This window comes from Hibiscus syriacus, unplaced genomic scaffold, assembly GCF_006381635.1.
Source record: "Hibiscus syriacus cultivar Baekdansim isolate YM2019G1 unplaced genomic scaffold, ASM638163v2 tig00111002_pilon, whole genome shotgun sequence".
Lineage (NCBI taxonomy): Eukaryota > Viridiplantae > Streptophyta > Magnoliopsida > Malvales > Malvaceae > Hibiscus > Hibiscus syriacus.
This window is the reverse complement of record NW_024062948.1, coordinates 513,334-530,317: the sequence shown is the minus strand read 5'-3', so window position 1 is coordinate 530,317 and position 16,984 is coordinate 513,334. Positions and strand designations below refer to the sequence as shown.

General features: G+C 36.4%; 1 protein-coding gene and 1 pseudogene across 1 annotated transcript; one reads left to right on the top strand and one right to left on the bottom strand.

The window, feature by feature from the left end:
* The first annotated feature begins 1,697 nt into the window (after nt 1-1,697).
* On the top strand, nt 1,698-9,763 carry LOC120149362 (annotated as a pseudogene).
* A 623-nt stretch (nt 9,764-10,386) lies between these two features.
* LOC120149347 lies at nt 10,387-13,250 on the bottom strand. The gene is made up of 5 exons (XM_039162158.1): nt 12,642-13,250; nt 12,413-12,525; nt 11,684-11,788; nt 11,140-11,318; nt 10,387-11,091 (listed from the first exon to the last, which is right to left on the bottom strand). Exons 1-5 carry the CDS (start codon nt 13,015-13,017, stop codon nt 10,557-10,559), a joined length of 1,308 nt encoding a protein of 435 aa, XP_039018089.1. The 5' UTR covers nt 13,018-13,250; the 3' UTR covers nt 10,387-10,556.
* Nucleotides 13,251-16,984: the final 3,734 nt, after the last annotated feature.

The window sequence follows — 16,984 nt, the reverse complement described above, 5'->3', positions numbered from 1 at the left end:
TAAATCTTTTTATATTTTTCAATTTTGTAAAAAATTACATAAATTTTATGAATTTAAATTTTTTTAAAAAATAATAAATATTTTTTAACTTATTAAAAAACAAATATATAATAAGGATAATTTGGTCAGATATATATTTTAATAATATTTTATTCCTTTAACCAAACATGATAATTTTACATTTATACTAAACCAACCAAACACAAAATATAACATTATTAATAATCTTATTCTGTAGTAATCTTAAATTAGCAGTGATAATCTTTCCGTGAACCAAACGAACCCTTATACCATTTGGAGACTGCCGATCACTATGTACCGAACCGCGGCTTCTCGCCTCCGCACTCTCAATTCAATGGTTCCAAAAAACCCTAATTTATGGTCGCTGATGATTCGATATAGCTACTGCAGTCGGTCTTCTATCTCGAGTACAACAAGGCTAATTCGATTCGATTCTGGTGATTTTATTGTTAGTCAATCTGCAGTTGGTCTTGTTTTTAGTTGATAGATCTGTTCGGTAATTTGCTGCCAATTCTTCGCTTTTTACTTATATTTATAATTCAATTGATATCATCTTAGTGTAGAAATTAAAAGCTGGACTTGATTACAAATCTGAGTTCCGTTCAGTTTCAGACTATATGTTTATTGAGTGATTGCCTCTTTTGTTATTGTTTTGTATTTGATTTTGTTAATTGATTTATCGAGTGACCATGCCTTTAGAATTTTAGTTTCTAGAACAGCTTTATAATGTATAACAGTAGCTTTTTTTATTATTTTTTAATAATTTGAATTTATTTAGTCTAAAGAAGGGGGATGTGGGGAACTAACTTGTTTGGATAAGTGCAAACTGTTAAAAAAAACTGCTCAGTCCCAAAATGTATAGTTCCTAGAAACAAAAGAGAGAATAGTGCGCTAGAGTTTTGTCCAAAAATCTTGATTCATATGAAGCAATTGATTAACTAACTAACATTATTTGATAGATGGTTGAGTCTAAATATCGATATATTATTAATGAACCAACATATGCTTGAGTGGGTTTTGTACATTATCCATCGCCTTCTAAAAGAGTGCTTTATAAGCAATTCTAGAAAGCGTAATGCTCAAGGACAAAAGTTGGCTGTGTATTTTCTTTGCCGATGGTGACAGATGGTGACCGATGATCAAGAGTTCAAAAAAAAAGTTTTTGAGGATCAATTCTGTCCTGCCTATATTTTAGAGAGATTCACAATGCTTTTTGTTTCACTTGTTTACAAAAAGAGCACGGAACATATGATATCTAGGTTTATCCTACTAATTGCTTAAAGCTGCTAGTACTTGGCAAAGAAATTTCCCATCAGTTGTTTATCTGTGTAGGAAAGGAAGCTTGTCCAAGATAAATCTGTCCATCACCTAATTTATACTTGACCAAAGGTTTTGGCCATAATTTTCTTCAGTTTCTATCTATATTTACGAGGGTGAATGCCTGCCAAAATACTTCTGTTTTTCATTTATAATTGTTTTATTTGTTTGGGAGGAATATTTTTAAAACAAGTTGGGAATGTCAACTTCAAAAGGGTTATTATTGTGAAGATAGCCGTTTTTGAGTTATGATTCATTTGGCAAAGTTTTCCACGTACTGATGGTCTGCCTGCTTGTAAATGTTCAATGTTTGCATGAATGTTCGAGTATAGGCTCGCACATTCCATATAGAACCTAGAAGGTTTGCAAGTTCCACTACTGTTGCTACAACATCATCCTCTTCTGGTGGCATCTTAAGTTGGCTAACTGGAAGTCAGTCTAAGTCCATGCCACCACTAGATTTTCCCCTACCAGGTGTTGCCCTACCACCTTCATTGCCTGATTATGTTGAACCTGGTAAAATTAAGATTACAACTCTTCCAAAATGGCATCAAAGTTGCTTCAGAAACCTCAGCAGTACGTATTCTTTTTGTGAAGAATGATTCACATAAAAGTTCTATTTTGTCTCTAAGATATCTCCTTCTTTTCTTTGGTTGCAAGAAACTAAATCTGAGAAGATACAAAGATCTTTTTTTAGAAGAGGAGGGTTAAATATTCTTCTAGGTTTTATTGAATCTCCAACGGTTGGTTCTTCAGGGGGTTATTATGCTTCTGGGATGATAATGTTTTTGAGCTGGAAAATCAATATATTAATAGGAGATTCATTGCAGTTTCGGGAAAATTCCGTTCTAATCAATTTAGATGCGGATTAATTAATGTTTATGGTCCTTCGGTGGAGGATGAGAAAGCAAGTTTTTTTGAAGAGTTAAGCTTGTTTATTTCTGGACAGAGTCTTCCTGTTTGTTTGGGAGGGGACTTCAATGTGTACTTGTGTGAGGATGAGAAGGTTGGTAGAGCTCATAACAGAAACTCAATGGGGATCTTCAATCAGTTTATGCAACAATCAGGATTAATTGATCTACCTTTGAATGGAAGCAGGTTCACCTGGTGTAATAACCAAGATATTCCAACTTTTGTAAGGATGGATAGGTTTTTGGTGGATGGTCAATTCATGGCTGCTTTTCCTGATATTGTTCAATCATTGCTTCCCAGGTCTATGTCAGATCATAATGCTATAATGCTTGAGAATGGAGGAGTTAATTGGGGTAAAAAACCTTTTAGACTCTTTAATTATTTGATGGAGGAAGATGGTTTTGAGGAAGTGGTCAGTGTTACAATTTCATATTGCAAGAAAAAGCAGATGAAAGCTGGAATTTTGAGCATTCTGAAGAGTTCGAAATTAGCCATAAAAATGTGGGCTGGGAAGAGAAATCAGTTTCCAGGAGCATTAATTACAGAATTAGAAAGGAAGATTCAGAAATTAGAGGAGGATATACAGAATTTGCAAGTTGCAAGCGATGATGGGATAGCGGCAGAGTTAAATGTCTGTCGATTAGAGTTATGGAGACTGCACAGGATGGAGGAGCAGATTTGGCATCAGAATTCCATAATGAAGTGGGTATATGATGGGGATCGTAATACTAGATTTTTTCATACTTGTGCTTCAGTTAGAAGAAAGATAAATGCTATGAATGCTCTCAGAGTTGAGGGAGATATTATCCAAGACCCGACTATTATCAAAGCCACCGTAAGGGATCACTTCTTTAAAATCTTTAATGTTCGGTCTACTTTGGAAGTGGATGATATAAGGTTGACTTTTTTTAAGATCTCTTTGGAGCAAAGTATACTTTTAGAAAAGGAATTTTCAGAGGAAGAAATTTGGGAGACATTAAAGTCGTGTAATAGCAACAAAACTCCGGGATCAGATGGATTAAATTTGGGGTTTTTCAAAAGGTTATGGCCTATCCTTAGGGAAGACATTCTGAAATTTTTCCACAATTTCTATTTGGGGAAAGATTGGGAGCATGGTATCAACCATACTTTCATTACCCTTATTCCCAAGGGCTTTATCATTGGAGGTTTAGATGACTATAGACCTATAAACTTAGTAGGAGGGGTATACAAGATCTTATCCAAGTGTCTTTCCAGGAGGTTAAGAAGTTGCATCAGAGATACCATCAGCCCGACTCAATTTGCTTTTATCCCTGGTCGTCAAATTTTTGGATTGTTCTCTATTGCTAATGAAGGAATGATTATTGGAGGAAAAAAGGGCTCAAGGGTTGCGTTTTCAAGGATGACTCAAGAAGGCGTATGATACAGTTGATTGGCCTATCTTGTTTAAGGTAATGGAGAAGGTGGGTTTTGGATCCAGATGGATTGGTTGGATAAGGAGATGTGTTACTACAACTTCTGTTTCATTATTGGTCAATGGAGTTCCTTTTGAGGAATTCACAATGGCAAAGGGTCTTCGACAGGGTTGTTCCTTGTCTCCATTGTTGTTTAACTTAGTAGGGGAACTACTCAATTTATTACTTCTGAAAGCAGTTTCTAAGGGGTTATTTTCTGGAATGGTTATAGGTAGAGAGGATGATTCTTTTAATTTATCACATTTGCAATTTGCTGATGATCTTATCATATTTTGTGGAGCTTCGAAGATGCAGATTTTGAATGTGAAGAGGGTTCTTAGACTGTTTGAAGTTATGTCTGGTCTTCAGCTAAATCTAAAGAAAAGCAAATTGTTTGGAATTAACTTATCTCAAGAGGTTATTCAGGAGTGGGCAGAGTCAATTGGTTGTTCAGTTGGGTCCTTTCCTTCAAATTACTTAGGACTTCCCCTTGGTGCTATTAGGAATTCATCAGCTCTTTGGGACCGGTGGTTCAAAACGTTCACAAGAAACTTGCTGGTTGGAAGGCTTCTACTCTGTCATTAGCAGGGAGATTGGTATTGGTCAAGTCGGTCCTTTGCTCGCTTCCTACTTATTTTCTGTCGTTGTTCAAGATTCTAGCCTCGGTTTACAAAACTCTCAATTCTATCATGTCTAACTTCTTATGGGGAGGGGGAAATGGAAAAACCAAGATACATTGGGTTAATTGGTCCAATGTGTGTAAATCAAAGAATGAGGGAGGTTTGGGTGTTCGGAATCTCAACAGCATGAACATAGCGCTATTAGGGAAATGGTCTTGGAGGTTTGCTAATGAAAGAAACACTGTTTGGAGGAAATTCATGTGCAACAAATACAATATTGATTCATCCTTGTTATTATTTGACAGAGAGGTTCCGCCCCAAGCTTCATGGATTTGGAGATCAATGGTGAATAACTATTAAAAAGATGACCTCTTCGGCTCTAAGTTTCGAAGTTTCTATAGTTTGCAAGTTGGTGATGGAAAGTTCATTCGGTTCTGACAAGATAGTTGAGCTTTGGACTATCCGCTAATGGTTATCTTTCCTAGACTGTTTTTTATTTCAACAAACAAGAGTGGCAAATTATGTGAGTTTGGTGAATATCGTTCTATGGGCTGGATTTGGGATGTTCAAGTGAGAAGGAATTTAAATGACTGGGAACTCGAACAATGGTCTAATCTAATGGTTATCATTTCAGATTACTCTCTTTCTAAAGATTCCAGTGATGTTTTGATATGGAAAGACAATGGGGATGGTGTGTATTCTGTTAGCTCTTGTGTTAATTTGTGTTCTTCAGGATCGGAGGAGGTTCATTTCTGGAAAAATATAATTTGGAGGGGTCTGCTTCCTCCAAGAGTGGAATCCTTTATGTGGCAAGTTGTTCTTCAGAGGCTAGCAGTAAGAATGAACTGGTTAAAAGAGGGGTTCAGGGTATTGAAGATGTTTTATGTCCTCTTTGTAAGCTGGTGGAGGAGTCTTCCACACATTTATTCTTTACTTGCTTGGTAGTATGGTCCTTATGGAATAAATTTATGAAGTTTTGGAGGCTTATTTATGTTTTTCACGCAAATGCCAAGATTTTTCTCCTAGCTTGAGATGATTTGAAGACTAATTTAGCTATATGGCCATTTATCCCAGGGGCTGTTATCTGGACCATTTGGAAAGTCAGGAATGATATAGTGTTCGAAGGGAGGAAGTTAGATCAGACATAATTATTTTTCAGCAAGATTTAGGCTTGCTTCTTAGTTTTTAGCCAAGTATAAGGAGATTTCTATCCCTAAGGATTCTCTCATTTCTGATCTTTCCCTAGGGGATTCTTGTTCATCCTACAATAAAGTGATTTTATCTAAGATCCCTTGGTTACCTCCCCCTAAGGGCTTCATCAAATTTAATGTTGATGCTGCAACTAGTTGCGACTGGAAGAAGAGTGGTCTTGGTGGTGTTTTAAGAGATCATTCTGGTTTGATTTTTGGCTCTTTCAAGGAGTCTGCTGGTTCGGGTCCTCCTACACTGATGGAACTTAAAGCTATTCAAAGGGGTTTATCCCTTTTTGACTCTTTTCAAGAGATTGTTAAGGATCGGTTGATTATCGAGAGTGATAACAGGGTGGCAGTGGATTGATTAAGAATGTTGATTTATGTCCAGATGTGTATGCTTTTATTGTTAATGACATAGTTGATAGGCTTAGAGCTTTTGAGGGTGTTGTTAGATGGGTTGCTAGGAATGCTAACCTAGAGGCTGATGCCTTAGCTAAGGCTGGAATAGGTTGATTCCTGAGTTGTTGTTTACTGTTGTCTTATGGCTTTTAGTCCCCGTAAAGGGTGTTTTGGTGTGTTGTATTTCTATTGTAACTGGTGTTTTGGTGTGTTGTATTTCTATTGTAACTTTCTTTATGTTTAATGAAATCTTAATGCACTTTTTCCTCCTTCCGCTGATTTAAGGAGCTTCTTTACGAGCTCCTTCAATTAAGAAGGGGGTTGTTAACTAGGCCTTCAATTCTTATAAAAAAAAAAAAAAAGAAGAGAGCTATTTTTCTAGTTTATTGATGAATTGGCTATTGTTTTTGTTGTCGAGCAGAGCCCTGCTGCATCAATAGGCTTATATATTGACTGCAGTTCAAACTATGAGTCACCAGCCTCATTTGGGGTCTCACACCTGCTTGAGCGTATGGCCTTCAAAAGCACAACAAACCGAAGCCATTTGCGTATAGTGAGGGAAGTAGAGACAATTGGTGGCAATGTGAATCCTGCAGTTTCTCGGGAGCAGATTGGATATACCTTTGATGCTTTGAAGACTTATGTTCCTAAAATGGTAGAGTTACTTATTGATTGTGTGAGAAACCCTGCTTTCTTGGATTGGGAGGTCAATGAACAAGTAAATGCTTTAATCTTGCTGCTTTTGTGCTAAATAATTATGTGCAGCTTCAGATTAAATGCCCTTGTGAGATTGCAATTTGGTATTTGACCTTGTGCAGCTTCAGAAGGTGAAAGAAGAAATTGCCGAAGCTGCAAAGAATCCGCATGGCATGCTCTTAGAAGCCATTCACTCAGCTGGTTATTCTGGTGCATTGGCAAATCCTCTTTTAGCCCCAGAATCTGCAGTTAATTTATTGAATAGTACAGTTTTGGAGGATTTTGTTGCGGTGATTCTCATAAAACTTATTTGTTATGCTTTAACTGCTAATTGTGTATTGTACTTTGCATTGTACCTGACCATTGTATATCCTCCTCACTAGTAAGCTTGCTTTGCCATGAAAATATTAGGAAAATTTTACTGCTTCTCGGATGGTACTGGCAGCAACTGGTGTTGAACATGAAGAATTGTTATCTATTGCAGAACCACTTTTGTCAGACCTTCCCAAGGTCCCTCGTTCTCAGGAACCAAAATCTGCGTATACTGGAGGAGATTACTGTTGCCAGGCTGATTCAGGGGTATGCATCATAAAAAATACTTAGAAAGTGAGCTTTTCTTTTGTTTTTCTTCCCAGTCTGAGTTGCAAATGATTATAAATTGCAGGATCTAACTCATTTTGCCCTTTCATTTGAACTTCCTGGTGGTTGCACAATGAGAAGGAAGCTATAGTTTTAACCATTCTTCAGGTTTTTAACGTTGGATTTCTTTATCTGCTCAATGTCCTTGTTATGCAATGTTCTAATTTTTGATGCAGTTCATAAAAGATCTTGCTATCTTGGTTGCTTGGTTTTTATTGCATTTTTTGTTCTCCCTGCTTGCTACCATGATTTCAACATAGGAAGGTTGATAAATGATAAATATAAATGTTCTCTAGATTCTAATGGGAGGAGGTGGATCATTTTCAGCTGGTGGCCCTGGAAAAGGAATGTCTTCAAGACTATGTAAGTTGATTGTGGTGTATATTCTTTATCTTTCAGTATATGACAAGTTATAGTTTAAGAGCAAAGGTAGAAAGAACTTTTGTTATTTTAGTGAACGCTTTACCTTTAACTTTTTTCTGAAACTAGACTTCTAATTTCTTTTAATAATTTAGTCAATTTGTATAATTCAGCTTGAAAGTGTTTTGGTTAAATTATGAGCAGATCTTCGAGTCTTGAATCAGTATTCACGAGTTCAGTCATTTTCAGCATTCAACAGCATTTACAACCAGACTGGCTTATTTGGGATACAAGCTACAACTGTAAGTCTTCTTTTGAACCTTTCATTACTAATTCATGTATAGTTCTCTATTCCTTCCTCTATCTTCCCTGCTCCAATATGTCTTTGTGTAGCAAAAGCTCAAGTAGAGAACTACTTCCTTTTATTGGTTTTCACATTGTTCTGCAAGGATTTTTGGGCTTTTTTTGCTTGATAGAGATTCTTTTTTTTTCCTTTTTATCTCCGCTGATACTCTTCTTTCTTTTTGTCTCATTTCGCTATTTCTTCTGGCACTAGAGATGTTGAAGCCACAGGCTTGACCAAAAATATAGAATAACATATCAAGCTTGATGGTGTTGGGGATAGTGTGTTCTGGAATTTATATTTCTTTTGGCAGATTGAATTAGGAAACCTTTTGGATGGTAAAGCTTGTAAAATCACACCAGTTAAACGATACTAAATGCTAGGGATTTGCGATTACAGCCAAGTGAAATCGGCAACTTCCATGTAAATTAACGTTAGGGACTTTCACAAATAAATCATTAATAGATGATTTTCTTGCAAGACACTTATTTGTTAAATGCTAGTAATAGGCATGGTTAAAAGGCCACAACGACCTGCATTTGAAGGTTCTATTTGCTTAATCAATTGTTCTATATTGTAACTCATCTCCCTTTTCTTGGACTTTTAACTAAGTTGATTATAGATTTCCAACTGTACAGATACTGTTTGCTGGTATTACTAATCTTTATGACACTGATGTTTCTGGACTCAGGGTTCTGATCGATGTAGCTGTCAAGGATCTTATGGCTGTTGCAACACCTGGACAAGGTTAACAGCTCTTTATTATGGAAAGTACTTTGTACTTTCTGCAACACCCACTCGATGGTGCCTGTTACTGAAATACTTTTCATTGTTTTCTTTACAGTTGAGAAGAAAGAACTGGACCGTGCTAAAGAGTCGACCAAGTCTGCCATTTTGATGAATTTGGAATCCAGAGTATGTAAACTGATCTCTTTAGTTTCTTTACTATAGCCAAATTCAATTCTTCTCGCCGAGGATCATATTCTCCTGTCAAGTTTTTCTGTTTACCCGCGAGGTGTTTTCTGCAGGCAGTTGCGTCAAAAGATATTGGTAAACAAATCTTGACATATGGTTAGAGGTACGACTATTTATAAAATTATCAGCTTTTTACCATTTCCGTGATTAACAGTGACATTGCTAATTAGTTGCTTCTCATCAACATCTATATGTATTACTGCTTGCTTTTATATTAAAGTTTATGCGTAAACTATTATGATATTGTGTAATTGAATTTTTTTAAATTTATCAGGAAGCCTGTGGAGCATTTCTTGAAGGTGGTTGATGAAATTACAACCAAGGATATCTCTTCAGTAGCCCAAAAGCTTCTATCTTCTAATCTCACAAAGGCATCGTATGGGAATGGTAGTTCTCTGTTTAGTTAAAGATTAAAATACCGGGTTTCGTATGTTTTATTAGAATGCCATTTGAAGAGATTAACTCGTTGGTTTTGCTCATGATTTTCAGTCATCAACGTCCCAAGATACAAATACGTTAGCAGCAAATTCAAGGTAAAATGAAACTGCTTTGTTCAGTCAAACTGGGTATATCCCCTGTTTTTCGGCACTATTATGCATCTGCATACCCTAAAGAGCTGTTTTTTACAGGACGCGCTTGAAAATAAGGAGTCAGGTTTTGCCATTTTGAACAATAAACTGTGACCCTTGGATAGCAAGTAAACGTGTTGGTGAAACAATGGGGTTCGCACATTTTTGTTTAATTCCATGATTTGGGTTTATGTATTCTTTTTCACTTCTGTTTTATTCCACAAAGTGAAGTCAGCAATGGTTGTTGGACTTGGAGCACAAAGCTTGACTGGAAATTGTTTTGGTTAGGGCACAATTTTCAGGGTACAAAGAAGCTCAAGGATAAGAAAGAACTTTAAAAGAACCAAAGAAAAACTCAGTTGTATCCTACGACTAAGATCACACTCCGTTGACCCAAAAAAAAATCAGTCTTATTCGTCATGGACCATTTCGACAATTAGATTACTTTAAGGCAAGCCATAATTATGAGATAACACGTAACAATCACGTTATATGTTGCTAATGTTCATAAAAGTTATATAGAAATTTTAATGAAATTAAAACTACATAGAACTTTGTGTTTATTAGGTCTAATTCATGATGTATTCAATCCCAGCAAGATGACGATGAACAAATTGTGTAGCAATGGAATAAAATATACTTCCAACAGTTTATATAAGTTGTGCATGTACATGCACGAAGCTTTAGATATTATCAATTGGTTAGACGTTCAGGCATTGGCTGCTGCTGATATTCACTGAGCTCCCGTTTCCAGATTTACAAAACCAAATGGAAGATTACTATAACTATTCCCTTGAAGCTGAGAATCTATTGGAAGGAGTTCAAGCAGGTCCTGTTCATTGCTTCCTTAATTGTATTTGCACCCAGAATCAGAATTATGTTACTAAATAATTGGATTTTGACAAGATATGATTGCAACATGAGAGCAATGTCTAAAGGAAAATATTTCATCACCAGGTTACAGCAGCAATCAACTGAGGCATGATTGCTAGAGTGTTGAAAATAATTTTCGATATTACGCTACCAAAGTGAAAAGCCAAATCTGATCCAACGACTGAACTTTCTTGTATTGCAAACCATCAAATAGTATCTAACCATGAATCGAAATCATCCAAGACCTTTGACTTTTTGACCGGTTGCGAGGATGAAGACTGAATATTGTTCTCCCAAGCAGCTTTTGCAAACTTCTGTTCAGACAAACCATTTGGGTCAATTTTGGATGTCTCTTGTAACAAATCATCAAGTAAATCTTCAGTAGCTGAATTAACTGCTGCAGCTTTTGATGAAACGATACCTCGGTTTACCAATGTTGAAGTATCTCGTAACAAATCATTAAGTGAATCATCAAAACTGGATGTAAGTGGAGCTTTGTCTGAAACGACACCCTTTCTTGCATGTTGAGGCAGTGATTCACTCAAGGGTTTTCTGGAATTTGAGCTGGGAGTATAGAGAGTTTTAGTATCACAGAAAGAATCAAGAAGCATATCCAATTCAGCCTCTACAGCTTCCGCTTCGAACGTTGGCACTTTTTTGTTGGATACAGATGTAGGATTAAGGCTTTCGGGAGCTCTACTCTCACTGAATTCACCACTTTGACCGGAAATAGAATCACCTTGACCTTCAGGCATCAAACCAAACCCTCTGTTAGACAATATTGTGTCTATGGGCTGGCTTCCAGGCCCAAACGACATATCCTCAACAATTTTAGCAGCTAAGTTGACCTTCTCAGGTAAATCATTCAGAATTATTTCTTCAGTTATCTTTGCTGCCCCTTTTCGATCAGATGCCACTTGCATTTGCTGAGATTCCTTATCACTGTTTACCTTTGAACTCTCAGAACACTGGAAAACAAACCAGATAATGTGTCATTAGGTAGTCAAGTGTAAATTGTAAACATGAAGGTCAAATTAATAAAAGAAAAGACAAAGAACCGGAATTTTGATTCAACTAAAAAACTACGAAAAAAGTAAAACGAAATGGCAAGATTTTTGGGAAACCTTTATCTCCCATTTATAACCAATGACCTCCAATCCTATTCATATCTTAAGGCTTATAAATAATGATTTCTATAGTTATTAGTAAAAGACTCGAACACCATGTTTTTACTTTTAGAGTCCAGAATTGCAGCTCCCTCACCTTTGAGGAATTAAAGTATGGATATGAATCAACAGTAACTTGAATATCAATAAAGGAGAATTGTACGTACCAGATTTGGTGGTAATAGATCTGCTTCAATGAAAAGCCTCTCGGATAAATCTACTTTTTCAAGTTGTTCAGCAAGAGCATGCAAATTAAGGGAGAAAAACAAGGCCTACGCGAGAAAACAATGGGAAAAAGGGTGAAAAGATAAATAAAAGCTAAGGCAATTGATGCAAGGCCAATGGCTGGCAGTAAAAGGTCTTTAAAAAGAAAATGGAAACAGACAACTAAGCACCAGTTTTACACTCCTATAGTTGTATTATTGAAGTGTATTTCAATTTTCGTTAAGACTTTTGACGTTATAAAATTCGATGAAACTTTCCTATAGCCTATTTAAAAAATAGCTTTAAACCAGTCCTAAATTTTTGACATGGATACTAATTACTGAAATACATTCTATGTGGAGTTAACAATTAGCAAAGGGTACATGTTTATAAATTCCTAATTAAGATGACAAATCTTTCACTAGTATCAAATATACACACCAATCGAACCTGTTTTCCTTAAACTTTTAGTGCCAATGAGCTGTAGTGAACCTGGAATTTAGTCAAGTAGGTTTATATAGTCATGTTTAATAGGTCAAGAGTTCAAGTCTAACACTGAAAAAAAAATACAGTCAGTAGTGACGATACACATGAAGGATCATGATTAAGATAGCCATAAATACTTTGCAAATAAATTCCAATTCCAAACACAAAATCTTACAATGAAAACAACGAAGAAAATAAGAAACTACCTCAGGATTTGCAGTTGTAGTGTCATCCACAACAAAGTTATCATTACCAGTCCATGACAAAAGACCCTCTCCCCTGACTGCAAGCATAGAACCTACAAATTGATTGAAATCTCCTGAAAAATGCATACAAGACATTAAACATTACAATGGGAAATGTTTAAAACTACCTAATTATTAAAAAAAACCGCCATAAAATAGAAAATTGATCGAACAAATCTAATATAAGTACCGAGAAAATTTTCATCTAAAGAAGACAGGGTATCCGAATGAGGATTTGAGTGGGATTGAGATTGAGCCTCAACAATTAGGTGACGGAAGTCCGCTCCTTTACTCTTGGGCACAATAGTATCGGGATCTTGACTTAGATCTTCAGAACCTGAATCAAATTCTTCCTCATAACGATTCCGATTCGATGGTAATGCAGATATACGCTGCGCCTGCTGAGTTTTCTCTCTGATTTGTTTGAATGACTGCTTTTTCGAATTTGCAGGTTCGTTAGCACCGGTTGATGATGAAGGGTTTGATTTTTTAATCGAATGAGGTTTTTTACTATGGTGTTGAGAATGAGCCCTCTTTGATTTCGCCAATGATTTGGTGTCCATCATAACTGCAAATACTTCTGGAAGAGATCTTATTAAAGAAAACCGTAAACCTATAATTCTCGGTGCAGATTTGATGCAGAGAGTGGCTTCGATGCGATTAAAGAGACCACCGGCGTAAACGGAAACTGTCAACGTCGTTATCGTGAACGGAATAGAACAGGGAAACACCCGACCGATCTCCCAGGGCTTGAGGCCGAACTTCCAAAGAGAGTAGGAAACTAAAAAAAAAACCTAACGAAAAACATAGCAATCTGATACATCAATTAATGGGTTAATTCAAAGATAAGCCCCTATTTATGCGTTAAAGTTGGTAGAAAATATAAGATAGTTCGATTAATGACCTATCTTATCTACTTATAAGAGAGGAATAGAAATATAGAATTAACTAATAGTTTTAATTTAATAATAATATAGAACTAATCAAGTGATTTCAGTAGATAAAGAGGGTGTTTTTCTCTTTAGAGACTCTAAATTTAATTAATTGTATTTATAGGGTATGTACATTAGCCAATAAATATTTTGAATAAATTGTAACACCCTAGTTTTTATTTATTTTAGCTTTGATTTAAATTATTAATTAATTGGATTTTGAAGACCTTTTTGCAAGATCCTAAAAATATTAGGTTAATTTCTTAAATTCCTGAAAGTTTAGAGACTTAACTTGGAATTTTCCATCCCTTGTCGGCCTTTGAAAAAAAATGAAGAAAAAGGATAACTTGAGATTATGGCGGTATGAACCCGCGTCTCAAGGAATGATACCCAATGCCCTTTACATCTAGGCTAAGGCACTATCTGGATCAGACCAAACAAATGAACTCTCCATTTTCGAGCAGTTGGAACCTGAAAATACCCAAATAATACCAAGCCTTCCCCTTCGTCATCCACCCCTGAATCACCATCGTCTGGCCAATTGTGATCGAAACCATTGCCATCAGAGGGTCTGTCATCGTATACCATTCAAAACTCTGTTGTGCTCCGCCCGTCGTTGTTGGATAAGATTCAACCAATTTAAAACACACCCTCCGTTGTTCTTCGTCGCGAAATGACACAAGAATGAGACTTATCAGGTCATGATCAACGATTCTAGAAAGTTCTTCAACATTTTAACGTCGATCGTCACCACACTCGCCCCATGTGTCGCTCCTTGCGCGTGGGAGTTGTTTTCGTCTAGGAGCTTCTAGAACAGTCTGGACTAATCTAGACCGCCCAAATAGATTTGCGCCAAGCCATTTGAGCGGTCGAGCTGAGCCGTTCGAGCTACCGAGCCGAGCCACTATTTGAGCCAAGCCTAAAACCAAGCCGAGCCGATCGTCTGAGCCAAACCGTGAACTCAACCGAGCCGAACCACCATTGACCAACGATAGGTTCTTTATTTAGTTATTATTTTGCCTTTAAATTGTTCCTTAATTGTTAGTTTTTGTGGCTGATTTGTTTTACTGTGCATGACACTAGATTCTAGAAATTGCATTAAAACGACAGAATTATGCATTTTTTTATTTTCGAAATCAAGGTTTGATTAGTAGGCATGACTCTGGGCATGACTCACCTGACGAGGCGATGAGTCATCACCTTCCAAAAGGTCCAAGAAACGCTTCTAGAAGGATGAATGAGTCTTCTGCGTTTTTGAAATTCGAATTCAAGTTAAACTCATATTTTTAGAATTTTAGTTTAAATATTTTAAGAATTATCTTTAGAAATTATCTCTTATTTTTAGGAATTATATTTTCCTTGTTTTTAGGATTTTTAAAGGCTATAAATACCCTATCAGGGTAAGCCTAAAAACACATTCATAATTCATTTTCTTCTTTCCTCTGGTTTTATAAAAGTTTTCTTTCCCAAAGTTTTTCTTTGTTTTAATTTTAATTTTTTTTAAATACTAAGTATGATTGTCATACTTAGCTAATTTCTTCATAGCCAAGGACATAAGCGATGACTCAATCCCTATTGTGAGGATTGAAAATAACTAAAATAACTTCAAGTTATTTTCTCAAATTTGTGGAGGAAAAAGATTGGTAATTGACCTATCTTTTTAAAATCAAAACGCTTTTTAATCAAAAAGTCGACGTTGGTTTAGAAGTTGTTCTGATTTATAGTTGGGAGGAAGAATCGGTTGATAGCAAGTTTGACTTCACAATCTTGTGAACACACTTAGCGGCGGTATGCTAGGGAATTTTTGGGACCTCCCAGAGACCCTATAACCCAGACTATCAATCAAGGCCACCTCTACCACCTCATGAACCGTCAAAGTCCTTTTTGGAATCTATCGTTGAGAGGTTGGCTATTTGTCAAGAAAAATTCTAGAATCATACTGAGTCTTATTTACAAGAAATAGATAAGCAAATTAGTGATCGCTTGTAAATGTATATGCTAAGGCAAGCAATTCTGTGCAAGTATACATAATCGAATCAAGTAATATAGGGTAAGTGAGTTATCGTCTCCTCAGGGATTGGTCGATTTTTTTTAAGTTTCACCACAACCAGAACTAGATGTCACAAACTAATTCCTGAAATCTTGTCAAACTAGAAAAATATTAGTAATAAAGCGAAACAAGAAAATATTGTAAAGTACGATTGTAAAAAAGTTTGGTCGAAACAAAATAAATATACAAAACTATCGAATTAAAATAAAGCAAAGGCAAAAGTTGATTCAAATATATTCAAAACAACCTCACATATTCAGGCTTATCACAGAATACTCATGATAATCTTTTGTATTGACAAGCAATTATTCTAAGTCTAGAATGATTTGATATGACATGCTTAAGCTGCACGATAGGATTACTAGTATTCTTAGAAGTTTGTTATGGCAATACTAATCAGCGTTAACTACAACCCTTGGTTTGTCAGACTGTTGTTGTATTAATACCTCTTAGCATGAACTATAATCGTTGTCTATGATACTCTAGCGTCTATCCCTTTTAGTCGATTAAAACCCTCTCCTTATCTCTAAGGTAGACAAGTTAGAACATCACCATCCCAGATCTATTCCATTGTTCACGTGGACCTATCTTAATTCTCTCGAATCTAAGAGTCAATATCTAGACAACCGGTAATCTCTCGACGCTCTTACATTGTCAAGACGTGTTTCACCAAGACCCCAGGCAATCTCTCTAAGCTCTTACAGTGTCAAGGAAAAATGTTTAAACAATGAACAAAACAGTCATGAGCAAAATCATAATTCATCATTCATAAAGCAGAAAATAATTGCTTAGGCAAAACAAAGATTAACACCAAGTAAGACAGTTCATGATGTTATCAAAAAGTCAACCAAAGTATCATCGTTTTAATACAGCCCCAAACAACGTAAGGAAATTAAGAACAAAGGAAGAACAACTCCCAAAACTGGGGGCTATGTCGTGATAATTCTGATCAACACTGCTCCTGTCCTGGCAGCCAGTCTCTCTCGAGGCCTGACTGCCGCTTTGCTACAGTATGGCTATGGAGGACACCAAGGACGGTCGATCAGGAAACAGTGGGGAACAACTGTAGTTGCTCACTCACACTCCAGTTAAAACTCTTCTAGATTCATTGTCCATTCTCTTTGGCGACTGTGGCTGGGTATTTATAAAGGAAAATCTCCTAGGGTTTCGCGTAAGTGAAGATTCCCTAAATGCCCGTTACTATCTTGTCCAGGCTAAAAAAGGAAAGGCGACTGGTTGTTGTCAGAATCTTGAGGGCTTTCATGCACATGAGAGTAGTCATACAACTGGCATATGACATAGGCAATTTCGTCATATCCGCTTCAGACTCGCAAGATAAATCTTGCCTTGGAGAGATAAATATTCTCCTCACTGTCTTTATCTTCTTTATTCCACTAGCCCTTGTGAAATACTTTATCGCGACTGAAATGTTCTTCATTAGGAAATTTCCTGCACATACACAATCCACACAAGCCCTTTCTCCTCGGCAGCATCAGTCAAACCAAATAAAAGTTGCCGAAAAAACACTTATCCACCACAAGCAAATATAAC

Coding starts and splice junctions, on each gene's coding strand:
- LOC120149347 (XM_039162158.1), bottom strand. CDS start 13,017: ATGATGGACACCAAATCATTGGCGAAATCAAAGAGGGCTCATTCTCAA. Junction 11,789..12,412: donor CTACAACTGCAAATCCTGAG/GTAGTTTCTTAT, acceptor TTTCTCGCGTAG/GCCTTGTTTTTCTCCCTTAA. Junction 11,092..11,139: donor GGGCCTGGAAGCCAGCCCAT/AGACACAATATT, acceptor GCCTGAAGGTCA/AGGTGATTCTATTTCCGGTC.